The 25,081-nt window shown below is 47.5% G+C and overlaps 2 protein-coding genes across 3 annotated transcripts in view; one reads left to right on the top strand and one right to left on the bottom strand.

The window, feature by feature from the left end:
- The first annotated feature begins 242 nt into the window (after positions 1 to 242).
- LOC121657828 (magnesium transporter NIPA4-like) lies at positions 243 to 8,550 on the top strand. Of its 2 annotated transcripts, XM_042013963.1 has the most exons (7): positions 243 to 349; positions 2,125 to 2,373; positions 4,299 to 4,355; positions 5,328 to 5,418; positions 6,551 to 6,711; positions 6,810 to 7,393; positions 7,818 to 8,550. In XM_042013963.1, the coding sequence occupies exons 1-7, from the start codon at positions 313 to 315 to the stop codon at positions 7,827 to 7,829; spliced, it is 1,191 nt and encodes a 396-aa protein (XP_041869897.1). In that variant the 5' UTR covers positions 243 to 312; the 3' UTR covers positions 7,830 to 8,550. The 2 variants fall into 2 exon arrangements, with proteins under 2 accessions (XP_041869897.1, XP_041869896.1); XM_042013962.1 differs by lacking the exon at positions 7,818 to 8,550 and having other exon boundaries at positions 6,810 to 7,532.
- Positions 8,551 to 8,930: 380 nt separating this feature from the next.
- The window catches only part of LOC121657826 (disintegrin and metalloproteinase domain-containing protein 19-like), a 32,631-nt gene continuing 16,480 nt past the window's right edge, over positions 8,931 to 25,081 (bottom strand). The window contains exons 7-23 of the mRNA XM_042013960.1: positions 24,807 to 24,872; positions 23,498 to 23,569; positions 22,511 to 22,677; positions 21,525 to 21,609; positions 21,151 to 21,290; positions 19,850 to 20,027; positions 18,918 to 19,007; positions 17,534 to 17,729; positions 17,160 to 17,268; positions 16,429 to 16,621; positions 15,774 to 15,854; positions 14,920 to 15,031; positions 14,685 to 14,820; positions 14,391 to 14,457; positions 13,625 to 13,840; positions 12,119 to 12,265; positions 8,931 to 11,373 (exon numbers count right to left, since the gene is read on the bottom strand). Coding sequence (XP_041869894.1) covers positions 11,299 to 11,373; positions 12,119 to 12,265; positions 13,625 to 13,840; positions 14,391 to 14,457; positions 14,685 to 14,820; positions 14,920 to 15,031; positions 15,774 to 15,854; positions 16,429 to 16,621; positions 17,160 to 17,268; positions 17,534 to 17,729; positions 18,918 to 19,007; positions 19,850 to 20,027; positions 21,151 to 21,290; positions 21,525 to 21,609; positions 22,511 to 22,677; positions 23,498 to 23,569; positions 24,807 to 24,872 — 2,130 coding nt within the window. The 3' untranslated portion in view covers positions 8,931 to 11,298. The remainder of the gene's footprint in view (positions 11,374 to 12,118; positions 12,266 to 13,624; positions 13,841 to 14,390; positions 14,458 to 14,684; positions 14,821 to 14,919; positions 15,032 to 15,773; positions 15,855 to 16,428; positions 16,622 to 17,159; positions 17,269 to 17,533; positions 17,730 to 18,917; positions 19,008 to 19,849; positions 20,028 to 21,150; positions 21,291 to 21,524; positions 21,610 to 22,510; positions 22,678 to 23,497; positions 23,570 to 24,806; positions 24,873 to 25,081) is intronic.

Below are 25,081 nucleotides of genomic sequence, written 5' to 3' on the forward strand. Positions count from 1 at the left end.
CAGCGCCTTCTCCAGCCTCTGCAACAAGGAAAGCACCCTCCAGAGGAGAAACCCCTGCGGCAGGAGCCCCGTCCCGGCTCTGTGCGGAGGGACAGAACGCCCCGGAGATGCCGCCGCACCGACCGGGAACGGGGATGGCACCAAGGGCTGGGGGTGCGGGGCTGGCCCAGGGGACCGTGCAAGGCTCACCCGGGCATTACCAGCGCTCCCAGGCCAGCGAGGGGCCGGCCCGGGGGAGGAGCGGGGCGGGCTCAGGTGTGCCCGGCCCTGCCCTCGGCCCGGGATGCGCTGAGCGGCCGGAGAGCGAAGGCAATGGATCCGCTGGAGACGAACAGCAGCTGCAGCAACGGTGGGTGCAGCTTGGCTCGGCCCGGCCCGGCCCGGCTCGGCCCGGCCCGGCTCGGCCCGGCCCGGCTCGGCTCGGCTCGGCTCGGCTCGGCTCGGCTCGGCCCGGCTCGGCTCGGCTCGGCTCGGCTCGGCTCGGCTCGGCCCAGCTGCCCCGCGAGCGCCGGGACCGGGCCGGGACAGGACCGGGACAGCTCCGGAACGGGGCGGCCGCTCCGGCTCCGACGGCGGGGCTGAGCCCGCCGCACCCCTCGGCCTTATCCCCCCCGGCTTTGGGGCTGTCCTCTGTCACTGCTCTGCTTTGGGCTTTTTCCTGGCTTTGGGGTTTCTTCTCCTTTTTTTGAGGTCTCTATAGGAATGGAGGAGCTTGAGGCACGCAGCCTGCGCTGCGAGCAGCCGGCACCACGCTCTGCCAGCCTCAGAGCGCACAGAGAAGCCAGGAGTTGGGTTTTTTCCTTTAAGGATTACTTAATCCACTTGGTAATCACCCCATCACTCTGCCTGATCCTTGTGCCCGGTAGTACCTTGTGGAGATTTTCACCCAGCCGAGGAGGCAAGTTCCCCCCTTATTCCCCAGGAAATATTTCCGCGATCAGGAATGCTTTCCTAGTAGGAAAAAAAAAAAAGTTATTAGGGAACCCTTGGAAATTCATCTAGAAAGTCACTGGTATTTTTTCCTTTAGAAAAACGTTTATAGCCAGTCCAGATCCAAAACCTCAGCTGTGTGTGCCAGGACCAGAGATTGCAGCTGCAGAAGATCTAAATCAGGCTCCTAGTTCAGGAAGAATATGGGGCCCATGCCCAGGCTCCTGGCACTGCTGGGAGCAGTTTAGCCATTCCATACTCCTGCCTGCAGAGACACAAATACTTGCTCTATAATTCCTATGTGAGTTCAGGCAAAATATTGAAGTCCTTTACAATGAGACTTTTGTACTCCACCTGGCTGCTCTGTTCCCAATGGTCACAGTCACACTGTCTTTACTACACTTGGAGTAAGGATTGCAAATAGAAAGATGTTCTGGGTGTGGTAGGAGTGTCAGGGGAGGAAGAAGCTCAGCAATTTTCCCACCCCCACACAGCCACACACCTTGGCCAGAGCCACAGGGCTGCAGCGCTGTTGGTGTTAACAGCAGAACGCTGTGCCTGCTCTCAGGCAGGGCTGGCTTTGCTTTAGGAGCACTCAGGCACTCTGCAAACAGGTAGAACAAAACCTTGAAACAGTAGAGGAAATGTATTGTCCGAGACAAATCTGTTGTAGTTTTATGACACAGCTCAACACACAGAGCAGGAACAGATGGACAGTTACAAAGTGTTGGCATTGCTCCACATTAAACCCAAAGTTACAACTGCAGATGAGCTGGCAGGTGTGAGGATTAGTTGTCTGGAAAGCACCAAAGCCTTTGGATCAACAGGGTTAAGTGTTGATAAGGCCTAGTTCAACCCCATAACACTGCAGTTTGGTGGAGATACCCTGGTATATATATTTGGAAATTCAAATTATTTTTTAGAGGTCCTTGTGGCCTTCCAGCCCAGTATGTAGACACATTCAATGTCAAAGAGGTGCTTGAACTGCAGGCCACGAATTTGTCAGACAAAACCCTGCCATTTCCACATGTGGGTAAAGAGGTGTCCTGAGCTTTGGAGATCTTTGGGTATTGCTGCTAGGGTGACAGCACGGGTGGCTGTGCAGCGGGACACCTGAATGAGCCTAAGGGAATAGGGACACTGTTGACAGTCATGTCAGTAATTTGCTGTTTTATCTCCACGGTGGTTTCACAGGGTCTCTGATCACCCTTTCGTGCCTTTCCCACCGGGTTGTATGCCAAGTGATCAGCAGTGCTGTCCCAGCTGACTCTGTCCAGGACAATGGGACTTCAGATAGTTCCTGGATAACTCGGCTGGAAAATAATTATGGATTCTACATTGGCCTGGGCTTGGCTGTCTTCTCCAGCTTCCTCATCGGGAGCAGTGTCATCCTCAAGAAAAAAGGACTGCTACGGCTGGTGGAGAAGGGAGGCACGAGGGCAGGTAAGGCTTTTGTGTGGGCAGGAGGAGGAAGGATCACCTGTTCTAGGACCACACACACAATCCAAATGTCAGCACTTTTAAGGCAAGGGAGCACTTCTGGGTATCGTCAGTCTTCCATCAGCAGTGTAAATGAGACCTTTTGTGGATGCATCTTTGTGTGTGAGACCCAGACAGCAGTGCTATGTGGGAACTGGGGAGCTAATTTACAGGCCTGGCATTAGAAAGGAGTTAATTTACAGTCTCCGTGTTGGAAAGGAGCTAATTTATAGAGCCCTGCACTGGAAGAGCTCAGCTAAAAGCAGCATTTTCCTGCCTGGCACCACAAATAGCAAGTGAGTGTCCTGTGAGATGAGATGTGCCCCCACAGCAGAACAAGAACGTGTGAGGCCAGGAAGAAGCCGAGTGCTAAAAGCTCTTTGAAATGGGCCCCTTTGCACAAAGCTGCAGCTCATGGCTGTGCCCCAGCCTGGAGCAGAGCAGCACAGCGCCCTGACCCCACTCCTGCTCTAATTGAAGCACCAGGCAGCTTTGCCACCAGGTCACCGAGACAAGGATGAGACAAGGATGCAGCCCCGTGTGCTCAGATTGCATTAGCTAGAGCCCTGTGTGAATGCAGGACAGGCCGGCTCTGTGGGAACTCTGTGGTTTCAGAAGGCATCCTTTGGCGCTGTGTTGCTCAACAACAAGCAGATAACTTTCCTCTAGCACCAGGCTCTTAGGGCGTGTGTGTTTATGTGTACACACATATATATATATATGGATGGGCAGTGGTGGAGCAGCACTGCCTAGAGCAGAATTGCACTGTGGAATTGGACACATCCCATCAGCATTGCAAACGTGCTCCAGCAGCAGGGTAAGTCCTACCTGGCAGCTGACCTACTTGCATAACTGCAAACCAGAGAATAATAAAATAATTAAACTACTATTGCTTCCCAGTTCTGGCCTAGGAACAGTTATTAAATAATCTTTAAGAGGAAGTAAATACCACCATCCCCATTTTATTCTGTGCCCATATGGGGACACAGAGGCGTGGAATGATGAAGTGACTGTGCAGAGACAACCACCAAAGCTACCAACAGCACCTGAGCCACAGACCGGTCTTGAGTCCATCTCTCCATCCTCTGCCACGTGCAGCTGCTGAACACAGATGGGTTTGCTTTTTGGCATTATATTTGCACAACAAAGTATCAGTATTGCTTCAACTGTAGATGTCTCTCTCCTCCTTCCCTCCATGAACTCTTCCCACAGTAGAGCCAAGCGAGTAAAACAAGAGCAAACCCCTCCTTGTTTTTTCAGAATGTTTAACATTCTGGAAGGAATTAGAGATTAATGACAGAAAATTGCAGCTGACAAAAAGAGTTCTTGGGAAAAGCCCCGACCAAGCAAAAAGACACTAAAACAAATAAACCAGCAATTTCTTAGGAATACCAAAGCATAACATTTGAACTTCAGCATTCATGGAGTTGTTGAGGAACCAGAAGAGGCTGAACTCTAGCAAAAGATATTTCCCTGTGTCCTGAAGTCTTCCTGTTCAACTCTTCTTGCCCCTTGTCCTATCTTGCCCTGTAATCTCTCAGTCCTAGTGAAGTGTGTCACCCCTGCTATGGGAGCACATCGCTTTTCTCCAAGGCAAGTCAAACACTGCTGTTACTGACAGCTCCAGTCAGGTCAGATTTATCAAAAACTTGGGCTCTCCCTGACCTAGCAAAATCAGGGTTCACCATGTCAATAGGCTCAACTCCTTATGTCCAACAGCTTGAGGGTTAGGACCAGAACTGGATTAGTTCCCAACACATGTATGTCCATTCTTCCTTATTCTTTGTCACACTCTTTCCCTTGCAATTTATCCCTCTCCAAAGGGACATTCTCATCTCTTGCTCTGGAGGAAATGGTTGTTAACTCCTGCGTGTGCTTTTCTTCCCCAGGAGACGGAGGCCACGGCTACCTAAAGGACTGGCTCTGGTGGGCTGGCTTGTTAACCAGTGAGTAGGAGCTGTTTCCCTGGGTTTGTAGCTTTTCCAGGGTCTGTTCCTGTGAATGAGGTGTGGGACAAACTGTGTATCGTGCTATCGTTTCCTGTCGAGTTCCCCCATCCTCAGCAGAGGTTCCTCAGGGAGAGGAGAAGCAGTGATCCCCACAGGATCTCCCTTTCCATCCTCCTGCAGAACTGGTAGGACTTGCTAGCTCGGTTTTACCTGATCAAAAGCATGAAAAGCCAGGTTTTAATAAGGCAGCTGGCAAGTCCAGGGCAAACAGCCTCCCCTGAGTGCCTGGGGGCTCCGGGAATGTTTCCTGCTGCACCACAGGGAGATAACAAAGAGGTAGCACCTCCCTCCATGAAAAAAACTTGCTTTCCCTTAAAACAAGCCTTAAAACCTTTATTTCTTGCTTCAGCGTTACAGTATCTCCTCAGATTGGACTCAAAGCTGCATAGAGAGCAGCAGATTGTACAGCAGGGCGTTTCAGAGCCCTCTTTTCTTGCTCTCACCGTGGCAGCCGCAGCTCAAGGTGCCCCCACCTTGCCCTGCCCATGCAGCTCCTGTGAGCTGGCACAGCCCTCCCTGCTTGGGGACAGGGACACCACAGCCCCACAGAAGGACATGGTGTGGAGGGGAGGAGCAGCCTCCCAGCCCTGGGGCTCCCACAGCTGCCCCCTCCCTCATTAACCCCACTCAGGGCAGCTGCCAGGCTGGGCTGGGGGGGATTCATGAGCCCACCTGGGTCAGCCCTGGCACCCCCAGCCCTTCCCATGGAGCGGCTCGCTTCTCTTAAGGTGCCTCTTTTAAGTTGTAATAGATTTTCACCCAGTATTTGGCCCTTTTTAGCAGCAGCGTGAAGCTCCCAGCATAAAACCCACTCTCCAAGTGACACCTGGCTGGTTTGCAAGCCCCCAAGAGAAAATACAGAAAATGCCCTGTAACAACTGGTGTTTATTTTTTCTTGTGTTTGTTTAGTGGGTGGAGGGGAAGCTGCCAACTTCGCTGCCTATGCCTTTGCTCCTGCAACTATTGTCACACCTCTGGGGGCTCTGAGCGTGCTCATAAGGTGATTTTTGTGTCTATAATTTGCAATTTGGCTTGTTGTTGTTGTTGTTTGCCTGTTCCACTTGTAAAGGTAGACTTGAAGGGATGCTAATATGATTTATTCTGCCCAAAGGAAAAAAAGTCTCAGTGTTTTCTAAAAAACACTTGAATATTTGTTGTCCTTTTGGGGGATCGTTTGGGAACCACTGAATTAAGTGGCACACCCTTCTGGAAATGCTGCATGTGGAGAGCAGCCACATACACTGCAGGTTAAATTATTGCAAATATCCGAATTACTTCATTCCTTATTCCAGCTCTTTAACCAACCCAGGACTGGTGGGGTTTTATTGTTTGTTTGTTTTGTTTTGTCTTTGTAATCAAGAGTACTAAAAATTTTAAAGGGTCAAAAATACCAGACTGGTTTTCAAACTGCCTTTCACCTGTCTTTTATTTTATAAGCTTTTAGGGTCCTTTCATGTTGTAGGGTTTTGTACTTCTGGCTGTTGCCAAAGGGGCTGAAACCGTATTTTCTTTCTTTATTTTTAAGTAGGAGATTCCTACCAAAATGCATGGCTCTGGGTACTTAAAGTTTTATAGAAAGACTGCTGTTGTGAAATGCATAAGCAAACTGAGAGTTAGGACTGCTCTGGTGTCTTGCCCTCAGTTTTTTGAGAAGAACTAGATGTTTTTGCAGATACATCTGTAGCCCCAGTACTTTCAGAGTTTCTCTGAGGCTTAATAGCTCTGATGATTTAGTTAAAATTAACATAGCTTTTTTGTTGTTAGATTCAGATTTTTTCTCTGTTACACTGGTCCTTGAAGTAATTCCCTTGAGCACTAAAAGCTTCATAATGCCCAGCAGCTTCTGAGTGATTCTGCAGACCCTGAAAAAATACCTGAGGATGTGCTAAAACATTCAGCATTTTTGCACCTTGTTGACACAAGGGCTGTGATCTCCAGGCCACACCTGCACCCCTGCAGGTTCAGCTGTTGATAGATGCCATGTGATTGTGTATTAACACACTGGAATCCAACTAATTTACACCAAATTTGCGTCCTTGAATCACATGGAAGCATTCTTAACTTTCTTTGAGCCTCTGTTCCTTCTCTAAAGGACTGCAAAGCACTGGCTGATGTTTTTCTGTCCCGTGCAGTGCCATTCTGTCCTCATATTTGCTTGGAGAACGGCTCAACCTGCTGGGAAAGCTGGGCTGCCTGCTGAGCCTGGTGGGCAGCACTGTGATGGTCATACACGCCCCAGAGGACGAGGAGGTCACCACTCTGGAGGAAATGACTTCCAAGCTGGAGGAGCCTGGTACGCAGCCGGCCGTGTTTTCCCTCTGGGGGCTGGGCAGCACAAACTGCTCGCTGTGCCAGCTGCTCGAGTTTTGAGTTCTTCTCTCCCTCCTGCAGGTTTCCTGGCCTATGCTGCGATCCTCCTGGCTCTCTGCTTCCTCCTGATCTTCTTCCTCGCACCCCGTTACGGCCAGAGCAACATCCTCGTCTACCTCGCCATCTGCTCCGTTATCGGCGCCTTCTCCGTGTCCTCAGTCAAGGGCTTGGGAATTGCCATCAAGGGCTTCTTTGCTGACCAGCCTGTGCTGCAGCATCCACTGACGTGGATCCTGGTCATCACCCTGGTGGCATCCATCACCACACAGATCAACTACCTCAACAAGTCTCTAGACATTTTCAACACCTCTTTGGTGTTCCCCATCTACTACGTGCTGTTCACCACCATCGTCATCACCACTTCCATCATCCTCTTTAAGGAGTGGGTCACCATGACCGTGGTTGACATCATTGGGACAGTCTGTGGCTTCCTCACCATCATTTTGGGGGTGTTTTTACTCCACGCTTTCAAAGACATGGACGTCAGTTTATGGAATTTACCACAAGTCCTTCAGAATGAACAGCCAGCGCCGGTCACCAGAGATGACAAGAACATCCTGATAGAGGTGGACAACTCCAGCATCGCCCCAGAGGATAAACCCAAAGTATTTGTGCTCTACACTTAGGGCATTACATGTGGGGACTGGAGGTTGGGTGGGTGATGTCAATGTTCCGGGTGCCAGGGGAAAATTTTAAAAAGGAAAAGCAGAAAATAAAATAAATGGTGTCTTTTCCAAAGCCAAATCTTTCTCTGGGCTTTTGGACAGGGTCTCTGTCATGGTGTGGTAGCAAGGGGTGTGTTTAATCCTCGCTGGGCGTTAATACATGCAGCCACTGGAAACAAAAATCCTCTAGAAATATGATAGCCCTGGAACAAAGCTCCTCTCTGAGGCCCCTTCCATCTCTTATTCTTGGCACGGCTGATCTTTACCCTTCACTCCTTCCCCCGGGGGGCCATTGATGGCTTTGTTTCCAGGCCTTGATGGATCATTGATTAGTGGTTTTTGTCTTTTTTTGTTTCCTTTCTAGACACTTGCATGAACTCTAAAATACACTCCAGCATCTCGAGAGGAGGTGAGAGACAAGGACTGACCGGTGCACGCCTGCTATTCAGACTCTGCTCGTCCATGTTTAATCACTTGCTCTGCAAATAATGGGACAAGAATATTGGTGAATACGGGCAAAACAGGGTGAATTTTGCAGTAGCTGCTCACTCAGGCTCAGTGGCAGGACTCAAGCCATGAAGTGTTTTACAGAGAGATCTTTTTCAGCTTTTGGTTTTTTGCGAGGTGCAGGAGTTTCCCTGGAGCAGTGTTAATTATTTTTATGGAAGCTTTGTTTGTTTGGGTTGGTTTATTTTTCCCTTAGCATCCCTGGTGCCCAGGCCTTGCTGAAGTTGCTGGGCCTGACCCAGACCCCACCTGAGGAAGGGCTGGGGGAGCTCCCATGTCAGGAGAAACTCTGCCACCGTCTCCAACACTTCTGGTGAAAATCTTTTCAGTCCGAAAGACCAAGTGGCTGTAAATGTTATGTATTTTTTTCTCAGGAAATATCTTGACCTTGGCAAGGCCCCCCCCCCAATTCTTTGAACCCCATGAGGTGTCCTGCTGTCCTCTGAGATGCTCACCTGATTATACCTGGGTCTGAGCATCACTGAGCAAATACAACGTGGGGCTGTGGGAGAGAGGACTATGCAATCTCCTATTTTAATAACATTTCACTACTATTTTCTTGGAATGTGGAAAGGGAAATAAAGGTTTTTTTCAAAAAAAAAAAAAAAAGTTGCAGGTGGATCTGAAAGTTTTAAATGATTTCTCTGATGTTACTGGTGTAGCCCTAAAGGATAAAGAGGCTGAGGGACAGCTGAGAACAGGAAGAGCAGCTAGAGCAGAGTAAAACGGCAGCGACCTCCTTTGGTGGCAGAAAATAATCCAAGTCACCCACTCCAGCTTTGGTTTTGGCATCCTAATCAGTGTGATGCTTTATGCATTTTATTTTAGAAAATGGCTGTAAATGGGACTCATCTTTCCTCATTCTGTAGAAGTGCATTTCATAAAAGCAATCCTGCCCTCCCTGGAGAAATGTCATGTAGAAAATGAAGATTTGAACTGAGGTAATGAAATAATACACAGTGAAAGAGGATTTGTTAATGACAACCGACAAATTTTATTAAAACTAGGCAAAAGGCACAATGAATTGCATTCTTCAAGTATTTGCATAGATGCATAGAGAATTATTGTAAACCATTAACATGTGGACACGGGAGAAAGTGAGATGTATTGTGTTATAAGTTCTCCCAGGTAACATCATCTTTCTAAAAAATCAGGTTTTACCATCTTTTACTCCTCCTGCAGTTCCCCTGGTCTCATTCACTCAACTTGCACACATCTGAAAATTTAAAAGGACTTACTTAAAACTACCTTTTGGAGATTTTTGGGATATTCCAGCAATAAAGTTTTCCATTAGAGTTTGGGCATGTCCAGTTGTTCTCTGAGCATTGTGTGTCTGGGGGCGTTTTTTTTAAAACCTTGATCCCATGCTCACATGAAATGCAGTGAAAATAATTTTAGTGACTTTTAGTGGCCATTTGCTGAAGATCAGGGGTTGGAGCAGAAGAGCTGCTGTCCTCAGTGAGGGCTCAGATATGAGATCAAGTTCTTGTGGTTGAATCAACTACTACAGTGTATGTACAGTCCTGCTCCACCTGTGAGCAGCCAAACATGCCATTACCTACCAAGAAACAACAGATTTGGGGATTGTTGAATACACATTTTTATATGTAATATACCCCAACTGTAGAAAAAGAGATAAAGATTAGAAAGCTGTTGTCTTTTACTTGCCCTCCCTTATTTCAGAAAGAAGTTTTTTAGGTTGGTTTGTTTTCCAGGCACATAGAAGGTAAGAAAATGTCTACAATTAGTAAGATAAGGAATAATCAGTGAGAATTTCAAGACACACCATGTGAACTTTTTCCTTGTGGAGAAAGAGGTAGTAAAGTTGTGAAAAACTAATGTGGCTTAAGTCATCCTATAGATACACTGCTACATATAAGTACAAGTCTAATGAGTTCTTAGGGTTTTTCTGGGGTTTCTTTAATAAACAGGGAAAGAGAACCAGCAAACAAGACTCTTTTTCTTTATGCCAATAGTACAGTTTCTCACATGTGGAGCAGCAGTCACACTCTTTGAGGATTTGTCCATAATTAATCAGACACAAGAGAATTGTTGTAACCACAGCTCCAGATTTCCCTGTGTTCTCCTAGGAATTAATTCCAAGGAAAAAAAAAGAATCTGGCATAACAAAAGGTCTTATTTTAAAATCCTGAGGAAAAGAAAAAAGCCCACATACAAGAGCCAAACTATTAGGGGAAGAAAAAACCAAATTCATAAGGGAGGGTCCTCAGGGTCAGAACCATCAACTGCTTAAAGTGCACACAGACAGCTCTCTCCATCCATGGCCTGCAGAAAAATCCTGGAGTAAGAGAGCTGCCCTACAAAAGCACCATGTGTTGTGTTAATATTTCAGCTGCTTCACCACCTGGGCACTTTTTGGGTAGGTTTCTCACTGCCTTGGGGAGCAGACAGCCCATGCTGAGTTACAGCTCAGCACAGACCAGAGCCTGAGGAGACACGTGCAAAAACATCCACTGATCATGGTACCGCACACTGCAGAGGGGTCTCAGCTGCTTTCTGCTGAGCTTCCTGCTGGCCTTTTGCTCTGGATCTTGGCCAGAGCTTCCCTGTCGTACCTTGAGTGTGTCCTAATGACATGGATTGGAACTCATGGGCCATGCTGGGGCTGCTTTGGGGATTTACAGCACCAAGGGAAGACAAGCGAGTGCTGGAGGGCAGAAGGGTTGCAATGCTCTTGCTGAAGAGGGTTAGTGGGGAAAATAATTAATCCCCTCTGCTAAAGCTGATCAAAAGCCACAGTGGCCCCACAGATTATATTTCCATGGTTGGCTCCCTGTTGGGGCCCCACTTGCCACCCACTGTAAACAGAGAAAAAACTGAAGACTGTTATCACCAGCTGCCTTCTGCTCTCCCCAGAGGCAGTGGGTTCTGTATAGCACCAATATGCCCCTGCAGCTGCATGGGGAGGGGGAGGGGGGGCTGAGGAAGCCAACAGGGCTCACATGAAAGCCCATCAGGGCCAGCACCTGCACTCACAGCTTGTTCTCCCTGGTAACACTTAAATAACTGATTAAAAACACGTGAAACCCCCATCACCCCATCCCTGCACTGGATATTGCACAACAATATTTAAATACCATATAAACAAGTTATCCCTATGTGGGAAAGGCAGAGAGGGTCCAGCTGAGCCTGGCGTGTACCTGGGGCACCCCTGCCATGCCTGACTGCAGCTTGGTGAGTCACAGAGGAAACGGGGCTGGGGCAGGAGGAGAGGAACTGAGACACTGTCCGTGGCAGTGAAGGTGTGAGTGTGGTTTTGGGTGATGAAGGCCATCCAGGGCCCTGCGAAGGCCAGAGCCAGCCAGGAACAGGCTGCTTCAGGAATGCCCATGGGAGCCTGGCTGTCCCACTCTCAGGTTGTTCACTGCTCCAGCTGTCCAGACACCAGTGCTCTGGGTGAGATGGAAAAAAGGGGAAAAGAGGAAGAGTGAGCACTGATGGAAGAACAAGCGCTGTCCTCGCCCTCTCCTGGCGCTGATGGTACTGCCAGCCAGGGGAAGCCTGCCTGCATTCACACCCCGATGCTTCACATAGGAACTCTCCCACGAAGAGCACAAGGAAGTTCCTGCAGTTTTCTCCATTTGTCACAGCTGGCCTCCTGGGTATTGCAGGCTGGAGACAACATAACTGCGCTGTGTTGTGTTTGCAGGGCACTGAACTCAGTGCCTGAGAGTCCCTTATTAACTGCCTGCATCCAGGACGATTTTTTTGGGAAACACTCTCTGCAGAGAAAGCAATTCCTTATCCATGGCTAGAGAGGCTGGAAAGAATTTTTGTTCTTTACTGGGATCTTCAAGCCTTGTGTGAATGTTCACCTTTTTCCACTCTTCACTAACTGTTCTGGGTCACACACCCCTTGAGCCCATTGCTCTGCCCCACTCACACAAATGCCTTGCCTGAGGAAGCGTTCAGGGATGTGGAGAACTGAATTCACCTGTGTTTTGCTCAACTCAATAAATTCTTAATATGAAACAGGTGAAAATGGAGACCTCTGCAACAAAGGTGACCAACCCACACCCTCTCTGTCTCCACCCACCTGGGCTGTACATGAAGGTGTTTTGCAGCTTGATATTCCCTCTGAGTGTTTTTATTCCCCCGGGGTGAGTGGTGCTTCCCACCAGCCCTCTCAGTGCCTACCTCTGTCACAGGCTGGAGGCGTCCTGGGGCTTTGGTGTGCCCAGGAGGCAGTGGGACAGCAGAGCTCTTCCCCTGCCAGCCTCTGGATCTGGATGGGATGGGATTCGCTGGCAGAGCTCTCTGGGGTGGCTGGGGCCTTGAAATATCCTACAAGAGAAATAGCTTTGAATTTAAGCCTTAAATTTTGCAAGTAATAGGTAACCTGAGTTCCAGAGCCTTTTTAATTAGCCACATTAACTAATGCACTTCATGGCTTGGAAGCAAGTTTCACACACACACACTCACTGTTTGTTTGCCTATACAATACCCATAAACAATATGTGCACGTTCTTGTGCCCATACAAACACACACAGACCCACAAGCAGTTATTATTTGTTTGTGCACACAGCTGTCCCTAATAGGATGCTCAGAGCATTATATTTTCCATTCATCTAATGAATTTCAGTGGAAAGCATCTCCCGGGGGGAGAAGTTACCCTCACAAGAGCCAACTGCCTATTGTTGCTCAGGCTCTGTGCTAAGCTGCTGCCTTACAGGTGTTGATTTAAGAAACACAGCTGCACTCATGACTTGGAGGGCACCCAAAACCCCTGCAGTCTCCTCAGACTATGCATAAATGCAATGCTGGATGGCTTGGGGATCTATTCCTCTCCAGGGATCTTGCCCTGTGACTCCAGGAAGGACAAGGCAGACTAAATTCCACTGACTGCCAGGTCTGAAGAGCTCCTATAGGAATAGCAAGAGAGCAAATCTGGCAGATGCTGCAGACATCTAGGAAGGACACTGGCACTAGCAAAAAGGGACATCAATTATTTCCACTGTGTCTTCTCCAGCCCATGGCTCTCCACTAACCCGGAAACAGCAAGGTTTATTGTGGAAATCCTATGAAAAGTGTTCCATCTAGTAGGGCTGACTGAGATAAAGAGACTGGATGTGCTGGGGAGGGAACACAAAGGAGGTTGTGGGGAACTTGTCAACAAGCAGCTGGGAAAGATACCTATTCCTTATTGACAACACTCAGCTTCCTGCTTTTGTTTTAGTTTTCTTTCCTGCTGAAGTGCCAGCTGTTCACAGGAACAATGGAGCCAGAAACAAACCTGATTCGCTAAGATTTGCTTCCATAGGGTTTGTTTTCCTCTGTGTCCTTCAGAGAGAGACTGACTGGGAGCCAGCCTCCTGCTACCAACTGGAACCAAGCCCTTTGCTTCTTTGAGGGCCCCAAACTAAAAATATTTTTTTGCAAAATGGGCAAAATACTAGTCTGAGTGATTTACCATCCTTCCAGTAAGAATGTGGGGTCTGTAGTAAGTTTTGAACAAAGCTGCCAGCAAAAGAAATAAATCAACACTGTTTCCTTCCAAGCCTCAAAATAACCTCGTGGATAGGATGCTCACATAAGATGGGGTCAGTTTGGGTCAAGCCTAACGGTTCTCCCAGGGCAAGAGGCTTCACCAGAACAAACCTCCCACCAAACAGCATCCACAGGACAGCAGCACGACTCCATACCTGAGAAGTTGGAGGTTTGGGAGCAGGAGGTGCTGGCCTGCTCGGGGGTGTCCTGCGGGGAATGTCCTTTGGAAGTGCTGGCTGCGCTGGTCCCATGGGCTGCCCCACGCTGCAGCTGTGGCTGCCAGAGAAGGTGGGTGGCTGCTGCCTGTTTATCTGGAGCCCTGGAGCTTGCTGAGAAGGAGGTTTCGGTGGGATTTCAGGGAAGCCAATCACCTGTGCAGAAGAGCCACAAATTCTCAGGTATTTCTACTTCAAACCACCCCTTACATTCGCTGTGACACTTCTGGGGATCTACGTGAGATCTATGACCCACAGAGTAGGAAATATTGCCTGCAACGCCAGTATGTGTTGTGTATGTCTGGTAGGTGTTGATAAGATGGACTGGGACAACTTGGGATCATGAGGCAGAAATGGAAATCAAGAGAACAGAGTAATCCAGGCATCAATGTGACACTTGCAAATAAACCCAATGGGTTTGCCATTTCTCCAGTTTTGAGATGGGGGATGTGACAGCAGAGGATCTACCAGGAGAGACAAGCAGCCACACAGGCCTGGTCAAATCGCAGCTCCTGCCTTTAAGGAACTCACTAGAAATAGGTGCTACGCTCCTCTACCACTGACTTTCAGCCATGGGTGGTGCCTGTCTATTTATCCCATCCTTTGATAAAACCACTCCCTAACTGCACTGTGAGGGGGAACCACATCCCACAGCTTGGGGCAGCTGCATCTCTGCCCTGCAGGTGGAGGGTGACCCTGCCCCTACCTTCCTCTGCTGCTGGGGGGTTCTCAGCTTGAAGGCAGGGTTTGCGTGCCCAGTTCCAGCAGTGTCACTGACAAGGAGAGAAAGAAAAGAGCGTTAATGTTTTGATATGTTTTCTCCTTTATTTTCCTGCATTTTCTATTTTATCTTCACTGGAGTGAAAAAATGAGAAGCCAATAGTGACTATACCAACAAACCCTACAATTTAGTGACATTCCTCACAGCAATGTCTCTTCTGTCCTGGCACTAAAGGCAGGACGGGGGACAAGCAGACAAGGCACAGCACTGACAACTTACCTGAACTGAGGTGTCTTCTTTAGAGAACAGATGGCAAATTTATTCCAGCATTTCAGATAATAGAATAAAAACATGATTCCTTTGAGAACAAGAATGGGAGCCAGGATTGCCAGAGTTATCACGACCGCTGAGGAGCCTGAGGGTGAGAAAATAGACTTTATTCAATGGAAAACTCTGCTCCCAACTAACTCAAGTCCTTCTGAAGTGGCACTGTAGCAGAGCTGGTCCCACTCACCACCTTCAGGCAGAGGGGGACCACTGTCCAAGCTTCCTCCCGTCCCCTCCTTGTTGCAGAATGGGGGGGCCCACCCGTGGTTGCAGTGGCAGTTCTTGTTGTTGTTGCACACCTGGAGTGGGAAGATTCAGAGATTTAAGTGGCAGCTACTAAGAAACCTGCAGGTGAAAACAAATGAAGCCCTTGCTGAATTAAATGCTACAGAACAGACTCTACTGGGAGCTGAGTGCCTGGAAATTCTTTTCTTCGGGGAGTGAAAGTGCCCTTTATTTTCTCAGAAATTCTCCCTTTCTCCAAAAGGGAAGGGTTCTTCAGCTGAAGTGCCAATAACCTGAATTCAGCAGAAAAGCAGCATTTAAATATGCCTTTCTCTTATCTCTAAACTGAAGGACATGAGTTTTCCCTTTCATCGAGTGAAGATTTCTTATTGTTTAGGCTAAAGAGCTTGGCCAATTGGTGTTTATCTTTTCTTTCCATCCCCTGGGGGCACTGGAGAGCAATTTGGGATAAACTGCTCTAAATGTTACTTTTCACTCTTTTTTCTTTAGTAAGTCTGATACTTTTTATTCAATCTAAACTGGGCCCAGAAGGTTTTTCTTCAAGATTACTCCTTGTTTTTCATTTATTGCAATTCATATCCCTCCAGCGGACCTCCTTAAATCCTGTGTCAAAGGGACACTCATGGACCAGAAAATGCATCAAATAGGAAAGAAATGTGCAAATTAATAACCGAGAAGCCAAAGTCCAGAACAAACCTAAGCAAGGTATCAGAACTGAGCTGAACAAGCAGCCACAGAAGAATGGAAGCCCATCCTGCTTCAGCCTGGAGTGGAGATGGAAAAGAAGACACTTACTCCATGCCCATGGCACTTCTTGCTACAGCTTTCAGCATCAAAGATGATGGACACGTTCTGGCAGCGCCCCTCAAAGCAAACCTGCACAGAAAGGATCCAAAAACTCAGTGTTAGCTCTCTGAGTTATGTACCATGTTACTGCCTTGTGGTATTTTGTGACTTGCAGGTCCCAGACACCTTGGAAACACAACTAATTAATTACCTGGGCAGAATTACAGGAAATTAAGTTAACCTGGTTCCCAAGCAAACAGTTAATCACCACCCTAAATCCCAGTCAACATGAATCAGAGAGGAGTGAGAGCTCAGCTGGCAATAGCTTGGCCATGCCCACGTGGCAAGTCCTTGAAGGAGCTCTCACATGTCTTGATTTCCAATTGTGTCTCACCTTTAAGCAAGACAGCTTCAACCAACTAGCAAATCCCAGATTTAGCACTGGCCCTGAACTTCATCTGGCAAAGACATAAAGCCTTTGGTGTGTGTCCTTCCATTGCTTCTCTGAAGCCTCTAAGAGATTGTTTTTCTAACAAATACAAAAATCTCCTAGAAAGGCATTAGACATGAAAAATTAATGGCTTGATAACCACAAAGCACATTCTGGGTGGAAAAGTGATACCCTGAAGCTCCCCCAAGCCACTCCAGGCAGAACTGTACCTACATGATGGCTCCCACACTTTGTTCCTGTCAATACCAAGCCAGGATCCAGCATCTCCTTCTCCTCACTGTCGGATCTGTACACGTGGGTCCCCCGGCAGCGCTGCATGTTCACAGTGGTGTCTATGGGCACTGCATTGGGCTGCAGGGGTTTGAAAGCAGAGCTCTGGCACTGGATCTTCCCACATTTAGCATCTCTGATTTCAAAGGAAAGGCTAAAGTGATTATTCCTGGCTTGCTGGATGTTTTGCAGACATGAGCTCTAAATGTGAATTAAAGCAGCAGTGTTGAGTCATTGTTAAATGAGCAGGCACCTCCTAAGAACTATCCCAAGCAACAGTGTCTGATGGATACTGATGGTACCATCTCACAGTCCCCAGGGATGGGGGATGTCCCCATGGATGGCCAACCTCAACGAAGTCAGAGGTAAGACCAAGAAATTTTTGTCTCAGTTAGAAAGCTACATTTAACTCAGAGATTAAAAAAATCCCCCCTTCTGTTGCTTTGGAAGAATATCAACTAGATGTTTGGAAATGCAAAAGGCAGGGAAATGGTGAGCTGGAAGCTTCAGCTGTAAGGGCTCTAAGTCCTACAAGGATGCAGCTGGTTTCCCAGGAGGCAGAGGGAGGGCGTGAACCAATGCACGGATCAGTTTTATCTCCTGGCCCATAATTTTGTAATATATAAAAACATCTTCTCCAAGGAGCAACTCTGGGCTGCCACTCTGCTTTGTACCTCGTCTCGCACTTCCTGTAATTCCCGTAGATGTCCTTCCCGCAGTTCCCGTAGATGTCTCCAGCAGCATTGACCTTCTCAAAGCAGGCGTCTGGTGCTGGCTGTGCTCCTGTGTGGGAGAGACTCATGTGGCTGCTTCACCTCACCCCATGCCCACCACTCATTTGTCCTTTTCCTGGAATGGTTGGAGCATGAGAAATTTTTTTCTGCCTCCTCCAAGTGAGTAAGGCAGGAGAAGAGGGTCCTCAGACTCTGCTACTGATAGCAGGTGTGGAAGGTACTCCAGCCTTGCCCAGGGTGAGGAACAGCAGGGTGCCACATCACATTGGCTGGTTCAAAGGACAGCATTTTTTTGCTGCAGGCAGAGTCCTTACCAGGCCCCCACAGCTGCACACACTGGTCCCTGTAGGTGAGGCACATGCCACTGTAGCAATAGGCCCTTCCTCCGTCGCAGGGAGCCCCATCGATCTGGTAAGAGTTGAGGGGGCAGAACGGGGACTCGCCAGTGCAATGTTCTGGGAGGTCACAGAGCCCTGACCTCTCCCTGCAGAGAGTTCCTGGAGACATCAGCTAAAAAGAGACAGTGGGAAAGCCCCAGAATTACTGCTTGGCTCCTCTGTGGTTTCATGTCTGCACGTCTGTCTGTAGATAAGACAGAATCTTGCGTCTGCCACTTCATCCTCCTTGTCTAAGGTTTTTTGAGGTCTGAAGTGCCTCTGGGACTTCATTAACAGGGTGAACTGTGTAGAATAAAATTAACAACTGGATCCCTTCCCCAGGTAGCAATGAGATCATGCACAGAATGTAAGGTTGCCAGACCTCATGGGGTCACTGATCCATCTCGCTCTACCCTAGGGTAGGATCCAATTTACCTGAACCATTTCTGACAGATGTTTGTGTAATCTGTTCTCAAACCCCTCCCTGGTTGGGAAGTTTGTTTCTGTGTTTCCCTGTCATTTCTGCTGGAGACATTTTCCTAATGCATAACTTATGTCTCCCTTGCTTATGAGTTTACTCAGTTCGTTCTTCTCCTGTCCACCAAACAGATGGAGAACAAAGGGCATTCACAGTTACATCTGGGAGGTTGTTCCAAATGAGTCCAGGTGGGTTTCCTGGAAATAGTTTTCCACATGCTCAGGATAGGTCAGTAAGAGCACACAGTCAATGTGCAAACATAAAGATGAGCTTAAGAGAAACGTTTGCCTATGTTTGTTTTTGAGTTAATTTGTTGGCAAATTTGAGATCATTGGCTCCAAAATCAGAAACACATATTAACCAGTTGCTATAAGGAAAGCTGAGATTCAAAATCATACTCTTTGCCAGCAGTTCTTCAGCAAACACCTGAGCTAAAGGAATTCAGCTGCACCACAGAAAAGAGGGTTCAGAGCAAACACAGCATCCAGCCTAGTCCCTGGAGGAAGTGTTTGCTCCAAGAGCTCTGTCTAGATTTCTTGTGGAGCCAATGGAGAGAAATATCAGCTCTGATTCTTCCCATCCCTCAGTGTTTAAGAGAGGCAGCACCACTTCATTCCAGCAACATTCACAGCTCATTTTAAGCTATCACAGGAGTCAAATTAATCAGCCAGAAGAAAGGACCCCACTAGTTTGATTATACTCATAGCTGTTGCACCTAAAAAAATCAAGCCAGGTGAGGAGTTAAACATTTGGCTGTGTTTTCTCCCCTTCCCCCACCAGTTTTATCCTCACACTTCCACCCCATTTATTCCCTCTCCTCTTAGGAAAACCCGGAGGTCCCACCTTGCACTGATGGCAGCAGCTGCCATGGGCACATTCAGCACCAGGTTTCAGGGAGCAGGTCCTGGGGTCACAGCAGGGGTTCCTGCACTCCTGGAAGACAAAGAGATGCAGCAGAGCTCAGAGGGCAGATCTGAGGCTGGCCCTGATCTGTTCCCACACACGATGGATCACACACAAAGTAACACCCCCCCTTCCACGTTATGCTCATGGTACCCAGCACGAGCTGAATTCCAGCACTGCACATCCAGCCTCTGATGGACTGATGGGATACAACTGGTTGTGCTCATCACATCCAGAGAGTCTGGGCTGCTGGTCCCAGCTCCATTTTTTTAATGAGTCAAAGGATGGATATGGAGAAGTGAGATGCAGCGCTAAGAGAAGCCCCATCCTTGTAAAGTGAACTTTTATATGAAACTGCAACATTTGGAAAAATTCTTCCTGGCTATCAGGAAGAATTTCTTCACTGAAGGGTTGTTAAGCATGGGATAGGCTGCCCAGGGAGGTGGTGGAGTCCTCATCTCTGGAGGTGGTCAAGAAACATCTGGACATGGCACTGAGTGCTCTGGGCTGGTTGGCAAGCTGGTGATGGGACACAGGTTGGACTCACTCTTGGAGGTCTTTTCCAACCTAAATGGATCTGTGATTCTGTGACCTAAAATCACTTTTTCATCTCCTTCTTAAAGGAAGTTTAAATCACCTCTGTTCAGCCCTGGGCCACACCATCCCTGAGTTCTGGGATGGATTGTGCTACACGCTGTGAAGTCAGATGTAATATTTTAGAACCTTGATTTACATTTACATACAGGGAAGATATTTTTGTCTCCTGCACAACGAAAAGCTGATTACAGATCACATAACTGTATTTGCAAAACACATAATAAAAACACTGTGTCCCACTACACCCCAAATAGTTGGACCTGAACAATTGTTACCTCCACCTCTCCACAGTCACACTCCTCCCCCTCTTCCAAGTAGCCATTTCCACATTTCCCTCCACCATACATTCTTTTGGTATCTGGCATATTGGAGAGACACATCCCTCCACCAGACTGCAGATACTTCTCCAGCTCTTGTCTGTTGCACTGGTTGAACACCTTGGGGAATGGGTGCCTGAATATAGACAGGGTAGAAAAACAGGAATACAGATCTGGGCAATGGTTTAGAGAAACAAAAAGGAGCACATGCAAATCCTGACAAGTGCCAAAGGACACAGGTCTCTCCCTGAAATCCCTGGAGATGTGCTAAACCAGATTGTGATTTCCTGTGCCTGCATTACCCTTGAAGACAAGGTGAGACTGCACTGCAAGGTTGTTTAGTAATATAATTGCCTTACAAAATAAACTTTATAGAACCAAAATATGTTGAGTTACATTTGACTGTAGTTGCTGACAAGCATGGCTCTCCTTACCTCCTCAATATTGGAGCTGTGGCTTATTCCTAACTGCTTAAACAAGCCTAAGAGTCCAGCACTCAGCCTGTGAGCCTACCTGCTAAAAATAATGTTTAATTTTTCCTATCTACCACCTCATTTTGAAGAATGTGAATATTTTTTGTGACATGAATTATTAATTTCTGTTGCTACAATGCCTGTGCACTCCATGTGTGGCTGTGCATGTGTGTGGATGTTGTGTGCTCTACTTGCATGCCACTATGCTTTCATTTCTCACCCAAATGGCTTTCCTTGGAGGAAATGATGCATATAAAAGAAGATGTCTATGAAAGAAAAAAATCTGTTCAAACAGAGGAAGGCTGGAGAAAATGGTGAATGTGGCTTTAAGTGAAGGCATTCATCTGGCATATTTCGTGACTGAATTGTAGAAATTGTTATGTTTCCTCATCCAAAATGAGATTTTTAATTCCTATGGGCTTCTAGAGCCACTCTTGCTTCCCCTTTCTCTCAAAGACTTCTTTCCTGTTAAACACAGGCTCTCAGAAACCAAGCAGTATTTTTTAGAAAAGGGAACAGGAGAATTTTCCTCTTGCCAGATAGTTCAGAGCTCCACTTCTAAATTACCTAGAGCCAGTCTCAGGCAAGAATCAGTTCCTTGGGAATTAGGAAATTGCTACTGCTCCATGCCCCAGGGTTTGTCCAGCAATATTTTCTCTATAAACACTGACTCCAGCAGGCAGCAACGAACCCACTTTCACTCTACATTTCTGGTTCTTACTCCACCAAGGCTCTTGTAACAAAGCACTTCGCATTCCTCCCTGAGCCCATGCAAGAGGAACTCACCCAGTTGCAGAAGCCATGATGCAGCCCCCATCTGCTGCAGGGGTGGTACAGCAGCCAGCAGAATCGTGATTCATGCCAAAGTTGTGTCCCATCTCGTGAGCAATGGTAGCAGCAACACCAATGGCATTATCAGAGTGATCCTGTGCAAGGTCAAAGAGGCACGTCAGCATTTTACCTGTGCGCCTCTGAGTCAATGGGGTGAGTGGCATTTCTCATTAGTACATGTAGAAAACATCTATGAAGGCATTCCTGCCTATAAGCAGGTGAGTGGAGAACTTCACAGGAAGTATTTTCTTCCTGGGCTTTAGGACGCCTCTATCCTAGGTATTCACTGCTGGCAAGAAACTTTATATTAGGTACTGGCAATTACTTACCATGTTTACTCCTCCTGACTGGAAATCAGAGCACATGGCCATCACGGGAGCCAAGCCTACCGTGGTACCTTTGAAGGGCACACCCCTAAAATCAACCCAGAAAGAGCATGAAATGGCACTGAGGCACTCGGGAAGGCAGGCAGAGAAATGCACCCTGCAGTGCACAGCGTCTTACACAGTGTCAGGGGGACACATTGCCTTTATAATATCTTCCAGCACAGGACATCATAGCAGAGCTACAAAGCCTTAAGGTCTGTTTATCTTGGACTGCTGCTCTGCTTTATGGGCCAGCCAGACAATCCTATTTCTTATAATGGCTTGGTTCCAAAAAGTGCTCCTGCTGAGCTTTGCAACAAGCACAGAAAAGACTATATCTGGATCCTTGGTTGAGTTTTGTTTGTGAATACTTAATTTACCATAAGCCTGATATTTGCCAGCTTGGGATTCAGGGACTTAAGAGAGTAGTAGGCAACACCTCTGAGGTGCAGCCATGCTCTGCTCCTGCCTCTGAGCTGGAATGCTACACCACCCTGACAGCATCTCTGAAATGGGAGCCCTGGAAATTGTGCTCAGGACATGACCAGGTGGAGAGGAAATACAGTAATGTTAAGGGGAAAAAAAAACCCAACCAAAGAAAACAAGGGAAAAGGCATAGTATCTCTGCATTTCAGTCCTACAGGTCCTCCTACTCATCCTGGTGGATGAGTTTCCATGGAAGAGGTAAGGGGATCTGAGAACTGCTGCAAATTTTTCTTCCAATGCCATCTGCATTGCCAGCCAGGCTACTGGCCCTGACGAGATCAGTGGGCCACCAGCCACAGGCCATCCCCAGCTGGGTCCCAGCACCAGGGCTCTGTGTGTCAGTGGGATGGGTTAGGAATGAATGCTTTCCACAAAGCCACTTTGAATCTCGGAAGGACATCATGGTACAAACTGATTTCCCACCCACCCAAGCCACTTGCCAGAAACAGGAGGAATGAGCTTACGTGATTAGTTGGGCATTATCATGTTTTCTGTGCAGCCTCTCTTTGCTACTCCAGGCCAGAAAGGACTTGAGGGTGGAGTAGGGATTCTCTGTTACATCACATTTATTCCCGTAATTCCAGATCTCCAGCCCCACCAAGGCAATCCGGATATTTAAGGCCCTGTAAAACTAAGGTACAGAAAAGAAAAGAGATGATAAAATAAGCACCATGAAGTTATTTTACTGTGTTTTAAATCTTGCATATATCCTGCTAATTGCTACTAGAGATCCACGTGTCCAGAGCAGATGCTCCCTCTGGAAATGCATTTCAGCTTGGTGCTGAGCCCTGCAGACAGAAGTGTGCAACCACCACAAACCTAAACTCAGCTGAAATAGAGACGTTGAACTTTCATTTTTGAAAATGAGAAAGACATAATCTAGAGAAACAAAGACTGGAGACTGACATCATGTTTCATCTTCTGTTATGTTAAAATTCCTGAAAACAGTAAGGGAGTAACCTTCTGCCCATGTCAAGTACAAACAGAAGCATTCATAGGTAGCAGGGTGAAGGGAGTGGTGGAAGGAGTTCAAGGGGAGCAGAAAGGGAGTAGATCTGAAAAGCAGGAACTTTTACTTCAGCAGCACTAGGTACCACTGCAGGGATGACTTCAGACGGCTCCTTCCAGCTCCACTCCCCAGGTTTTCTACCTTTTCAAGTGAATACCTCAGTCCCTTCTCAAAGAGCATTACTTAGGTTACAGTTTTTACAGAGATGTAGTAAAACACAAGATGCTCGTGCTGGCTCCAAAGCAAGGAATGGAGATCCCCCCACCCTGTTCTGGATTTGCAACAACACAATTGTTTGGCAGGTGCTCTCCTCAACTCACTGGGGAGAACTGCCAAAACATTATTCTCTCCCCCAAAAAGCCAGCCTTCCTCTGGCCCAACTAATTCTCATATTTCATGATCTGGGCCTTGCTTTCGTCCTTCCACACACCCCCAATCTCACCTTATCTACGTAATTAGCAGCCTCCACTAATTTAAGCTTTGTTGCTTCGATGCTGAAGCGATGTTTCTGAAACTGAACAAAATGAACATGTCAGGCAGCACAAAGGCAACTACAAAGAGCTGAAATGTGTTAAAACAAGCCACATTATTCTGGAAATAAGAAGGGTATTATGAAGTGAAGTCTCCCTGCACTGCACATCTGATTAGAAGCCCACCTGTACGTGTATATTCAGAATTCATCCCTGGCACCCCATGGCAGTGATGCTATTCAAGTGGTGGCACAGTGGAGCAACCCAAACTTATCGGTGCCCCCAGAGCCAGGGGCTGGCAAAGAACTGGCAAATGTGCCAGGTAAAATGTGTGATAACAGGACTTCATGTCTGAGGTCAAGGCTGCTGGAGCTCTCATCACATCTCACTCATCCAACCAATTTGCCTATTTAAACCATCTGGCAATGAATGAGTTAATTTTAGCAAACTGGTTGGTTCAAAGGGTTAAAGTGGCAAAATGTTCAGATTTTTGTTTAACAGATGACAAAACCTGGGGCTTTTCTTCTAATGAGGGACAGAGCAAAGAAAGGGCAGTTAACAACAGCACCGTGAGGCTCTGTCCCAGTTTGTCTGATCAAACGGTGAACAACATATGGCAGTTCCTGGGTATTATGTGTATCTCAGTATCCCTGGTGTCCTGCTGCCTAACAGAGAAACCAAAATAGGTTCTGCCTCTTTAGTTTTGTTCAGAATAAATTATAGCCCAGAGCACTATGTGGTTTTCCCTACTGGAGTTTCAAGTTGTAAATCATGGATAGGACCAGCCTGGCTCCCGTCTGTGCTGGAGATTAAACAATCAGTAAAACACTGTGTGGTTTGCACTGTCAGTGTGTCTGGCCTGCTGTCCAGGCTGGGGATGGGGGAGGGATTGCTGGCTTCAGTCAGCTTCTTCCAGACCTATTCTGTGATCTGGAGACTTAAAAATGTCTATTTATATATCTGCTACCAGCTCAGAGCAGAGCATAATCACAGTTATCTTCTCTAGAGATTAAGTGTACTGCAGTTAGAAGCACATCACTCCTGGAAACCCCCAAATTTCCCTGTTCTGAAGGCAGACTCTCCCAGCCATAATTAGGACTGAACACTGCTACCTTGCTACCTTCAGCCCTCACCCAAATCACAACCTGTATCTCTCCCTTGGCCAACAGTGGCTGCCAGGACAAGAGACCAAGACACAGCTCTCCCTGCCCCAGGAGATGCTGCAGGTGAGATGCTCTGTGCCCAGTGCTCTGCAGGTATGAATACAATCCCATTTCTTACCTCAGCATAATCAGCCACGAGCAGGAGCTCCACGTACTTCGTGGCCTGCAGAGTGTCCCGTTTCACCTGCAGCAGCAGCCACACAGGTTATTGGGTTATTCCCCCAATATTCCCCAAGAAACTCTTCACAAAACATTTTTACAGGCCATTTTTCCCAGTTTGTTTCTCACTGGCCATTCACCCCACCCCATCACACACAGGGACCTCCAAATGTGATTGATTTAGAGCAACCAAGGTCAGTATAGCTACAGCAAGTGCCCACATGCCTGTCCTCC

This window comes from Corvus kubaryi, unplaced genomic scaffold (assembly GCF_017639235.1).
Source record: "Corvus kubaryi isolate FWS band 111438036 unplaced genomic scaffold, C.kubaryi_AGA036_p1.0 split1-37374, whole genome shotgun sequence".
NCBI lineage: Eukaryota > Metazoa > Chordata > Aves > Passeriformes > Corvidae > Corvus > Corvus kubaryi.